This window comes from Cimex lectularius, unplaced genomic scaffold (genome assembly GCF_000648675.2).
Source record: "Cimex lectularius strain Harlan isolate CLEC.00 unplaced genomic scaffold, Clec_2.1 scaffold12, whole genome shotgun sequence".
NCBI lineage: Eukaryota > Metazoa > Arthropoda > Insecta > Hemiptera > Cimicidae > Cimex > Cimex lectularius.
In genome coordinates, this window is record NW_019392875.1 from 772,390 (window position 1) to 785,590 (window position 13,201).

The window sequence follows — 13,201 nt, forward strand, 5'->3', positions numbered from 1 at the left end:
AGTAACTAAAGATGTTGCCAGTAAAATCCTGCTGTAAAATGAATTAAAACTAGGAACATAAAACCAACAATATAGCTGTACTTCAACACAAAATCGGTCGTTGTAGGGGAAGTAAAGTATTACTTATTAATTACACTTACCACTTTGCTTCTAGGCGTAATTGGACGACTTATTAATTTGTTTACCTTGAATACTTTAAAGCTATTATATTGTGGTCGGGTCGTTAAACGACGAATCGGCTCGTTTCACCGCCGGCCAGTTTTTTTAATTGATTGTTTTTTCATTGATGTACGAGTTTTACGGACAATCAGCCTAAAGTTCGCCTGTTGTCCTGTTAAACGGCCTTAACTATCGTTTCATTGCCAAGGTGTAAATAGAATGTTATCAATTTAATGGGAGGAGTTGTTGTCAAACGGTGAGATGGCCAATTGAGCCAACGTGCCGAATAGCTGTCAGCATAAATTGTTCATCGCAATAACGTTTATTCCTTTTTTTATCGTCCTTTTTACATTTTCCATCACTCCGGTATTCTTGATACATTTACCTTTCAAAACATTGACGATATGACAAAGGAAAATCTTCCAACTCTATTTCTGATTAAAATACACAATTTTTTGTGTTTTTCAGTGCCACCAAAAATTCTGGAAGTGTCTGGAGGTGGTATAGTGGAGGCTAAAAAAGGAACCCCGGTGACACTAGAATGCAGAGCCAAAGGCAATCCGCAGCCATTTTACCAATGGATAAAAAAAGTAAGTTCATTTTAATTTATTTCGATAAAAACAACCTTTATTACGAATAAAAATAAAAAGAATAGAAGTTGCTTTTAATTAAACTGTAAATATTGAACAATTTATTGAAACAAAAATAAAATTTAGCACAATGATCGATACAATCTGCCAGAAATTTGACATTTTGAACTATAAAATTTTAATTCTTTCATAAAGTACAATTATTTCTTCTTTGTACAAAATTGTTGTTTTTACTATTAACTGACGTGACTTTCACATTGTTAGCAATATGAAGAATAATTCAGTGAACAGAACAAGATTTTACCTACATGCTTAAAGTACGAAACGTGGCGCATGTAAATCCAAAGTGTCCTAAAACCTTTGCCTTACATTTTTACGCGATAATTTGTTCCTAGTCTAGTTAGTAGACCAGAGAGTTTTCAATTTTTTTTTCTTTGCCTGAGGCTTCCGACATCTAGGTCATTTCAGCCCCCAACTAAGTTTTTATTCTATTTACCCTTTCAAACACTACATTCATACAAATAAATACATTAATACACATAAATTCATCCATACAGTACACTCATTCCGTTTGGTCGGTGGAGTACTTGATATTCCTGACCTATACTCAAACTAATATAGATTCGGGTCGATGGAGTACTTTTATAAATATTTCACCATCGACCCCGAACACACACTCATACACGCTCAACGTTCGAGGGGCGATGATGACGTTATATTTCACGCTCACCCCTCGCCATTCACGCTAATGAATACATACACTCAGACAAAACATATAGACACACAACACAAAGACTATATACAATTTTTTAAAAATTTCCCCTAGAGAGCGGAACAGGGAACCCCCCAGAAACCCGCTGCAGTGCTCGAGTACCATTTTCAGATTGGATGGCATGCCTATACCCTCCCCGTAGGGAGCCAAAGCATGACATGTTTCCAGTATGTGGGACAGGTCGAGCAACCGTTCTCTGCATAAGGGGCACCTGCGCGGGCTTTGGCCAAAGAGCAGGTGCCCGTACACTTTTTCAGTAATTTTTTACAGTTTAATTGTTCCAATCATTCTGACCCTTCTGCTTTTGATGTTGAATTTGCCAGGCCTATTTCGGCCTTTTGCCATATTCACTGGTTGGATGCCTTGCTTGGAAATGACGTAGATGTCCAGATTTATTTTAATTATTGTGAACGATTTTCGTAAATATCTTTCCACTTGTGGAAAACATGCAATACTGTTCGCATATTGTGACTTTACCTATAAACATATCATATCACGTATTAACCATTATCATCGTATTTTTAATGATTATTTATCATGTTACAACATCGCTGGATTGCTAGAAGCTTTTTTGAAAGTTTTTTTATGAATTTCATATGATAAGATTGAAGAAGTAATCCATTAATTGCACTTTCCTAACTAGGGTGGATTATCGGGAAGGATGCGGAATGAAAGGGGTTGGATTGGGTGGGGATTAGGGTCCAAGGTTTTATGAGTCGGCTGTATCGACTTCTTCCCGTTTCGAGGACAAATGGGGTTAGGAAGACTGTGCGGATTAGGAAGGTTGGATAGAAAGTAGAATGCTTGGGCAATGATTCGAAGAAATCTGGACCGGACTCACTGGAGGTTGGAACTCTTGGTTGAACCCACTCAGGAAAATTCCGTTCCCTCAGATTGTAGATGAGAATTTTGTTGTTTAGTGAGAGTTTCGATCTGTTGTCAAATAGCCGTTTAATTAGTGTATATCGCCCCTGTCAAAAAAATTGTTATATATCGTCTGTTCAGTTCTATTCTTTTGAGACGAGTGTAAGGGTTCCAAATAATTCTTTTGTCGATGTATAGTCCCAAAGAGTGGTGATACAGCGAAGGGAGAAAGTTATTTTCAAGGATTTGGTTATCTTAGGACTAATCCTTCATCTCTTCAACGAACCACACAACAGAGATCGCCCTTGTCGTTTCTGGCCATTACTGGTTTTAAGTTTGCTGAAAGGATGGTAGTATCCTCTGCATATTTCAACAGTACCGTATCGGGGTTGCAAAAAATATCTGCAGTGTGTACTAAGTAGAGAATGGGACCAAGCGTGAGACCTTGCCGAACAGCCGCTTTGGCATAGTAGATGTGAGAAACGGGTGTTCCTATACGTACTTACCATGAATGACATCGGAGCTTTTCAGGATGGAATATGTTTTTGAGAGTGAAATTTTTAAGGATTTTGCCAAATAATGACAGCAAACTGTTGTGGCATATTGCGTAGGGGCATGCTGAGGCTTTGGATTGTGTATTGGATTTTATTGTGGATGTATTCATCATTTCCATTCATTTGAGAAATAGATAGTTCTAAGGACTGAAATTAAATAGGGGTAAGGTGAAAACGGAAGATTTTTCTACTGCAAGGTGACTGACGATGAATTTGACCTCTGATGGAGTATAGGGTTTTGGAGAGTAGAACGTGCTCTATATTTTTTTACATGTTTTGTTAATATGATCAATTGAGTCTTATATTAGGGGTTTCATTATGTTCGTCATCTGTTCCTGGTTGCATTTTATTACTTATTTACAGTTTACTGAATAAAAACGTTATATTTCTNTTCACTCTTTTTTATAACTCTTTGATCTCTTACTCTTTTCCATTTCTCTTTTTTCTTCTTTTTTCTCTCTCTCCCCTCTCTCTCCCCCTCTCCCTCTCTCTCTCTCTCTCTCTCTCTCTCTCTCTCTCTCTCTCTCTCTCTCTCTCTCTCTTTCTTTCTCTCTCATTCTCATATTACCTTGTTCAAAATTCAACAAACAGGTATCAGGTATCAAATCGAATATATTGTACAATCAACGATCCATCGATACAATCCTACAATCGAGCGTATACGATTATTGGGAGATGGAAAGAACCTATTCGAGTATACCATTCCGCATGACTTTCAAGTCCAAGTTAGAGTATCAAATCCTTTGTTTCACCGAGAGTGTGGCGTTCATCTATCACGGCAGAAATTTATCGTCGGTGGTATTATGACTTAAAAGCTTAAAGCGCTTTCGACTCATCTCTAACTCCCTTTCATTTATCCAAGACCTAATAGTCCAAGTATTATAGAACTTTTGCAATATGTCATATCCTTGTTGTGATAGTTTTTTCAAACCTGGAATTACAAGCAAAAGCGTCCATCGAACTAATTAACACTGATTAAGGAACTATCATTGTCAATTATTATTAATTGTGTTAGAGAGTGGGACATCAGGAGCTGTAACTCGTGTACAAGACACTTAAAAAATAATCCATACATCCGATTTTCTGTGTGTGTGTATGTATATATATATATATATATATATATATATATATATATACTAAGATTAGGTTCTGAAATCTAGTAACATTAGAAAATCTATTTTTGTGAGATGAACATGAAATTTGTTCCTTACTGACCATTTCGGTCTCTCTTTATCCCAGCTGATTCAACTAAACAAGCCGAAACAGTGAAGATGATGAAATGCAGATACGCGTAGGTAGCATATTAATAACGAAACATGGACAATTTAATTAACTTTTTTTTACTTTTATAAAGGTTTACTTACGGATAACAATCATGATAAAATATTTGTAAAAGTCATCACATTTATCATTAAGTATGTTCATGCAATACGACAGAATCCGTTCTGTTTCTTAAACTTTATAAGAACTCAGGTCACTAGTAAAAACATTATTCTGTCGTCAATTCGAATTAATTTTTGCCCTTCCCTTAATTAACTTCCATTTTCAATGATTTATGTTTTTTCGTCGCATGATTTAAAGTTTACCAGATTATCAAATCTATTTCTCATACCGTACATCTTACTACTGCTACTATTTTGCAATGTAAGAAAAATTTATATTTATTTTCTATCAGGTTTGACTCCTCTTAAATAATTAGCTTCAATTGTGGCAGGGCTTGCAGTCTCAGTCATCAAATGATTTACTTTAAAGAAATTTAATTTACTTGACATCAATAAACGGTCAGGCTCGTTATCATCTACCATTATTCTAAAACAGTGTCCTACTATCCTCGCCCAACGTCCTACTCAATGTTTCAACTTCTTGATGCTAAATGTGTATTTCCAGATTATCTAAAACTTTTTAGAGGTGTATGAATATATTCAAGATAGGCAAAAAATCTGAAGTATGAAACCACACACACCATCAGGCATTCAGCCATCCTATGTAACTGTGAGCTAAGTATATTGTTCGAATGCTATATTGTTGCTGTTGTTTGTGTGCTTGGCGTTCTAACTCCATCGTTCAGGGACTGAACAAACAACATGGTCAATAACCACCAGCCTTACAATTCAAAATTACATTCTGGATAATTTTGAAAAAGGAAACCGAGTAAATGTGATATACACTGATGCCTGTGACAAGGTGAATCATTACTTTTGATTTCTAAATTGTTGGTTTACGTTGGTTCCTTGCTGAAATGGATTCCTTATTATTTGTAATGGTTCACAGTTCGTCAATATACAAAGATCTTTTTGCGTACCCCAAGGCTCCCTCCTCGAATTTAACTAATCCTTTTTGTTTACAATTTCATTCATTATTCCTAGACAACCTGTATTTTTTTTCCACCGATTTACAACTGAACTCTTCTGCTCTCATCTTAGTTCCTCAAGTAAATAGAAACAAGTTATAGCTCTAGGGCGATAAAAATTACTTATCTTCTAACATTTCCAACTGTTCCGTTATGACTTTTCACAAAAGAAAAATCCTTTGAACACCTTAATTTCCGGACAGATTCTAAATCAATGCAAAATTTAGAGGTAATTTTGAATAATACAACCATGTCAGACCACATTTCAAATGCTGGGTCTCATACACAAAAGTTTCAAATCCTTCAGGAACATTTACTGATTCATCACATTTATTTGCCAAAGCCCGATATTACTTATATTTTGATAATATGCTCACTATTACTTAACTCATGTTCATAGGTTAGAACGTATTATAAAAACATTTCTTAAAATGTGTGGTGATTAACACTGGCACTCTCAACAGACACGCAAGAATGGCACAATTACACAGAAGACAAACACTTTGAGCCCTGAAGATGATCTCAATAAACATCGAAACGATGGCACGATAAAGAAAATGTTTTTCTGAAACCTACGTCACACCAGAACGCATCTCACGATCTCTGAATAATTTCTTAAAATATTGTTCAGAAATGAGGTTTACGTATGTTTATCGTTACATAAACTACATAGGTTCATACCTTACGAGTCTAAGTACTCTTCTGTGCCAAGTACCGAAAGTGCTTTCCATTAATCCTCATGCATTGTCTAACATCCCTCATCCCTTTCATTATCACTTTGAAAGTTAACAATTCTCGCAGTTTTTGGGCTTCATTCACATTAGACATTATACACTTTCGATGTAGTAGGATTCACAGTCTACTCTATTGTAAATAAAGAAACAATAATCCATTATGTTTAAAGCTCTTAAGCTATTTTCATTTCTTTAAATCCAGCTTCATTTTAATTTTAGTCTTTTGTAGTCAGTTTGTCTTTTAAAAAAATTCTGTTATCAATTCGAATTAAATTTTCCCATTCACTTTAAACCTTTCCCTTGATTCAGGTTTTTACAAGTTTGATGAACGTTACGTTTCGGCAAAAAATATAGCGATCCTACCAATGTATATCAATCGAAAGCTTATTGTGGACACAGTTTTCTGAAATATGCCAAAATCCAGAATGTTTTGCCACAGCGGAGTGAATTTTTAAAAGGCATCAAAGATCTCCCAATTTTTAAATTACATTGGTTTGGGTCAACCAAACGACCAACTTTGCACCGAATGAAAGTGTTCAGTAAATAATTCATTCTTTATACAATTTAACAAAAACGATTTTGATGAAAAATTCATAGTTGACGGAGAAAGTCTGAATTTTTGTCTGACAAGTACGATTTTTGTAAACCAACAAAAAAAACATTGAATCGTCTCGACAGAGTGAGTTAAAAAAGCCATTTTGTGGCATTCAAATAAATTGACATACTACTATCATATTTTTTTCATAGCCCAGCAAACAACTAATTAAGGTTTTTAATTGAGATAAAAAAGTCAGTGTCACGAGCGGGATTGGAACCCACGATCTTCGGCTAGATACGCTGCTGCTCTACCACTTGAGCTATCGTGACCTCCATCCATTCGGACACCAACTTCCCATCTCAACCCCACCTTTTGAATTTTCCCTCCTTTTTGCCATTTTTCAAATGTCGTGTAATCTGTTTGATTCTCGGCGACAATGAAATGGCCACGGAGAGCTTTAGTGAAGGTATACTTCATTTTTACTTATGAGATTCGCTAGTTTTAGTGATCCGCTTAATATATTTCAATTAATTAAGGTTTTTCGTTGAGATAAATCAAATAGATTACACGACGCCAGGTGGGGTTGAGATGGGAAGTTAGTGTCCGAGTGGATCGAAGTCACGATAACTCAAGTGGTAGAGCAGCGGCGTATCTAGCCGAAGATCGTGGGTTCGAATCACGCTCGTGACACTGACTATTCTATCTCAACTAAAAACCTACCAACCTCAAATTATCATTTTTGTTTTGGAACATCGTAATTTGAACGTGCCAGAAATAAAATGTAACAGAATAGTTCATAGTCAATGATAAGGAAACATCAACAGTAAGCAAATTAGCAATTGCTTTACTCTTACCGTTGTTATTTATTATACAAAACATTTTAAACTAAAAACAATTAAGTTCAACTGAAACAATTATTACAGCTTTGGAATAATAATAAAAATTTAAAACGTTAAACGTTGAATGCAAATTAACATCATTGTTTTTCTAATTGAAACGAGTTTTATCAATTGTTTGTTTATTCATACACTTTAACAGGTTATATAAAATTATAAAGATAGTAGATCAAGTGGATATGGATTAAAAAGCAAATCAACTAGCTAAATTCTAAATATCATTAGCCTTGCTTTCCCAATGCAATTACAGAATTATAAAATAAAACAAACCGATATGATAAAATCGGATTGTAGAATAAAACTGGATTAACTCGAATATGGTTTTATCAACGGTTAAACATAACTCCACTAAAATGTTTTCCTTTGTGTTTTATCACTGGATATTAAGCATCCAGCACACTCTGGCTTAAAATATTTGAAAAAGAAATTGAAAAAACATACAACCCCTTAGTAGCGTAGCTCTCGTTTTTCAAATTTAAAGTTTGGCGTCTGGGCAAATCTTTGTATTCCGTGCTAATCCCTCTTAAGATTAAAGAGTCACGTTTGCTACTAATCTCTCCGCGCTATTCGTATAATCAACGCTGTATTTGCTCAGTCGACGTTTCACACGGTACTATTTTATTCTATTTTCTCTCTTTTTCACACTCACTCTTTCCCATAAATATTAGCGAAGTTAAAAAGGAACTAAATTTGTAAGGTTGTTCAAAACAACGTCTAATATAATGTTTAACAACATTTATAAAACAACTACAAGAGCTAAGAATGAAAATTTGCAAAAACGACTTCATAACGTGTAGGAAAAACGAATAATCAGCATATTTCTTGTCATACGTTACATATGATTTAAAATATATTAGCCATGTTTTAATTACAATTCCGTTATATTGTGCATATTAGAGCTTATATAAATCAGTGTCATACTGAAAATTAATTACTGCATTGACAAAGAAATATTGAAGGAAAAATATAAAACTTGAAATACGAGAAATTTGCATAAAAAAAGATAGCTGATAAACTGTTTAAATTCAAAACTTAACGATTTCTTCTGAACATTTAATTTTGTAAATAAATAAGTGGTTAAATGTTTGTTTAGATTTTTCTTAAATCTTGTTTCTAACTGCTTATACGTAAGAAAATATTTTTTACAAGATTGTTTTGCTGGAGATTCAATTTTAAATTTGTACCTTTACATATGCATTACCAAATTCAGAAACGGAAATAAACCAGCGAAAAAAAAAGTTTCCTTACTTTAATCTAATAAAGGGTAATTTTTAACACTAAAATCACTTGAAAATTGTTATTTCTAAAGACACAAATAATAAGGGTTGTTTTCAACTAATATAAAGAAAAAAAGTTGAAATTTTGTATGAAAATTAATTAAGGTTTTTAGTTGAGATAAAAAAGTCAGTGTCACGATCGGGATTCGAACCCACGAACTTCGGCTAGATACGCCGCTCCGCTACCACATGAGCTATCTTGACCTCGATCCACTCGGACCCTAACTTCCCATCTCAACCTCACCTTTTTTTGAATTTTTCCTCCTTTTTGCCATTTTTCAAATGTCGTGTAATCTATTTGATTCTCGGCGACAAATGAAATGGCCCCGGAGAGCTTTAAGTGAAGGTATACTTCATTTTAACTTATTAAATTCACTAGTTGTCGTGGTCCGCTTGACTTGGTCCAAATCTGAAAGTGGTAGTGTAGCGGCGTATCTAGCCGAAGGTCGTGGGTTCAAATCCCACTCGTGACACTGACTTTTTTATCTCTACTAAAAATCTTAATTAATTGAAAGATATTAACTGGTCGAGCGGACCACGAAAACTAGTGAATTTGTATGAAAAGTTAAAAAAAATCAACGTCAGTTGTCAGGGAGTGTGTTGTATGCTAATGGTTTGGTTGAATACCATCAACAAAAATATTAACTTAGACAATATGTCGAAATTATTGTATATTTCTTTTCCAACATTTTTCCGAATATTGTTTGAGGCGAGGAAAAATAATTAGATATTAGCTTCAGCGTCGGAATTTTTCGAATCCTCATACACGCAATATTTGTTAGGTAAGAGATCATTTTCTTTGCTCGACTTCTTCAGTTTGTACATGTTGCACAGTTTTTCCATAACTAAAAATTTAACCAAATCTTTATGGGAGAATTATCATTTAAGTTTTAAATGGAACTTAATTCTAATACTCATTAATGTTTTTTAACACGTTGGAGATTAGTGGCATCATGAGTTACTAAAGTCGTTACTTTTTGTACCGACAAATCTATTCGTATTTCATCATTTGATTTTCATAGGAAATTAAATACTTAACCTGCACATAAAAATAATTTTCTTTCCATGTCACGCAAACTCAGCATAATCTGTGGGACTGAATCGGTGCGTCTGGTTGGAGCTAGTTAAAGAGGTTGATCGAAGGCCAAACTTTTATAGTATCCAATTGAAATACCAACTTAAATTGAACTTTTATCATAATTACTACGAATTGCCGTCATGTTGTTAGTATGTAATGGACATCTATCTACGTTGGGTTCATCAATCAAAGCAATGGAACTAACTAATACGTTTCAGATTTCTTTCAAGAAATATCTTTCATTTTTTCACCCGATCTGTCTATGTTTTGTGCAGCATGTTGTTTTATGTTCTCTTCTTTTTGTCATAAATAGATTTCTGGACGCATTTTCTTCTCCTATCCTATTTCCAAATATTGCTTTTACTGGACTTTTACGAATGCATGAATGATTTGTGTTTGATCAAATTGCTAAGAAAAACGACAATGTCTAATTGATATTTTAACCTATTTCTTGAATTGATCAATTCCCGTAGGGGTTAGACTAAAATCACCTTTGCGACATCCTGCATACTAAAAGCAACAAGTGATAAAATGTGCACTTGGCAATGTGTCCTATTAGATACGTCTTCACAAAATAAAACATTACTACTTGCATGATAGTCTAAGAATGATTGGTATACATTATAAAAAAATTTAATTACAATTATCAATAGTATAAACAGCGTCTACGATATAAGTCTGGTAAGATCACGATCTGTCGGGAATTTTTGAAATGTTTTACATACCATATTTCCGTTGTTACATAGCGGGGGGAATGTTTTTATACCGTCAGGTTTTCAAAGTTTTACCAATAAAAGTGAAACTTTGAAATTCAAGGCTGCTAATGAAAAGATTGTGTGTATAAAACTTTGTTGTATATTAAAACTTTATTCATTTTAGGCAAAATTGCACTCTTGGACGTCCCACTCTTCAATAGTAAGTCGACACTTGAATTTAATATTAGACAATTTAATCTTATATAATAAAAACCATGTCATATTTGACTCGCTCAAATAGGATAGAACTGTTCTAACGTTTTGATATTTACTGATAATACCTTATTCCGTCCATTATCGCCAAACTTTCACCGGTTGATGTCATCTTTAATAGATATCGTTTCGCAATTTTTTAAGTTAATGATGATGATGAAGGATAATAATTATAAGCGACATGTTGTACAAATTAGCGTTACCGCAAACTTTCGACACACATGATGTCATCCTCAGAGTCTGTTTATTTAAAAATATACATTACAATTTTGATATGACACCAATTCTATTAATTAAACTTTAAATAATATAATTGGCTTATATTAAATCTCAATACAAAACTTTATTTAAAAGTTGTTGTGTTGACCTGTACTTATAGAGCGATGAGCAAGCAATTATTTTTTCTTTAATTAGCCTTTTCTTCAGGTTTTTTTCACTGGTCAGGATGTTGGAAGAACATGTTAAAATTGTTTGGCATGAGCAGATAGTTAATGGCGGGTGTTATTGTTTAATATAAAAATATTAGTTGCATGTAGTTAGTCAAATTGACAACATTTTCTGATGAAAATGACTACTGATTTTTCAAGAGTTTGTTCAACGCTTATTCATTTCCAATTTCATCAAAGGTTTTGGTGTGCTTAAAGTTTTCTCCATTAACATGTGATTAATGTAGTTCTCATTTGCATTGCTTGTTATCCATGTTCGAGGAACTTGCCGTAAAGAATCCATCTCAAAAAAAAAAAAAAAAAAAAGTAGGACTAAAGTATTTCTGCGGAAACATGCCATTAGAAAATCTATTAGATTGCACATCCGAAATGATTAATGTAGTACTAATTTGGATTTCACTATGATTGCTATGTTGACCTGCACTGTTATGCCATTAATCTTGTAAGAAAACGGAACGTTAACTGGGCTATCACAAACAGACATGGAATTTGGTATCCAATTTTCTAAAACTCGAGAAGATTATGAATCCGTTTTTAAGAGGTTTTAAGTTTTCAACCTATACAATTCGGACCACAGTATATTTAACGTGAATGTTCACAATATACAGTTGTCCTCTCTGAAAATGAAACCCTTAAACGCCCGAATGCTAATCCCTGAACATTCAAATTACTAAACATAATCATTAATTATTCAGAAATCGTGAGATGCAGTCTGGTGTGATGTAGGTTTCAGAAAACCATTTTCTTTATCCTGCCAACGTTTCGATCTTTATTGAGATCATCTTCAGGGCTCAAAGTGTTTGTTTTCTATGTAATTGTGCCATTCTTGCGTGTCGTGTAATCTTAATTTCAAAATTATCTCATAACAGTAAAGTAATTTCTGAAATGTTGGAGAGTTTTACAGCCAACTACACTTCCAAAATCGCTGAAACAAATGGTTTGAACCCTGTTTTTAAAAGATTATTTATTTTTCGGTTATTTTATACAATTCCAGAGCAACTTGTAATATCGAACCCACGATAATGAAACAGAGTTGTGCGGTAGTTAACTACATAGGCAACTACTTTCAAAAACCTTCAGTAATTCCAAGCTACAACTACGTGGTGTAACTTAAACTATAGAAAAATGTTATTTACAACCATTAACTACATTTTAAGTAGTTGCAACTGCAACTACTTGTCGGTAGTTGGCCACCCACAACTACTATTTCCTCAACCGCAACTACTGTAGTTGCAACAAGTATTTGCCACTGCAACTACAAGATGTAACTACTGTTACATTGACGCAAAATGCAACAAACCGAACCTCCATGTATTAAGAGCCCGTTCCACAGTACCACAGTTCACTTACATACGCCACAACTGTGCCACACAGGAACGGTAAAACACTTTAACAATGCAAATTCTGTTATGAATAGGATAAGCCAAAAATCCAAATTTTAGAATTTAGGAACGAAATAGGTGAGGTAGATTATAAGAGCTAAAAAAAGAAAGAACATCAGAATTCCTTTGCCCTTTGGAAAGACAGGTAAAGTTAGAAAACTCCAAATGTTGCCATTTTATCTATGAATTCTAGGTGCATGGGAATGCATATAAAAATTATTATTTTTTGATGACTGGAAATGGAAAACGCATGAATTTTCAAAATTTAAAACTTTCAGGAGAGCGAAAAATCTATAACTGGCAAAGTCAGGCACTTACTGCCTTTTCCATTTTCAGTCCTCATGTGAAAACTTTATATGAAATTCAGATATACCTGGAATGCTCCCGGAGAAAAGTGGTTGTTTAAGAAAATGTCGCTTTTCATGTTTGAATAACTTGTAATGAAAAAAACCACACCATTTGGAAAACAAAACAGTAGGTATTTATTCCATAAAATCAGTTTTTTAACAGCACCTAGAAGATGATATAGTCAGTTTTTCAAAAAGTTGTTTGATAAGGTAGTTTATATGGAGGGTGAAACATAAAATATCTAT

General features: G+C 34.0%; 1 protein-coding gene across 3 annotated transcripts in view; it reads left to right on the top strand.

The window, feature by feature from the left end:
- Positions 1-13,201, top strand: part of LOC106665877 (limbic system-associated membrane protein-like) — a 489,908-nt gene that overhangs the window by 361,058 nt on the left and 115,649 nt on the right. For 2 of the 3 annotated variants that reach the window (XM_014392677.2, XM_014392679.2), the window contains 2 exons: positions 628-749; positions 10,692-10,727. In XM_014392677.2, coding sequence (XP_014248163.1) covers positions 628-749; positions 10,692-10,727 — 158 coding nt within the window. The remainder of the gene's footprint in view (positions 1-627; positions 750-10,691; positions 10,728-13,201) is intronic. The other variant, XM_014392678.2, reaches the window with a different exon arrangement.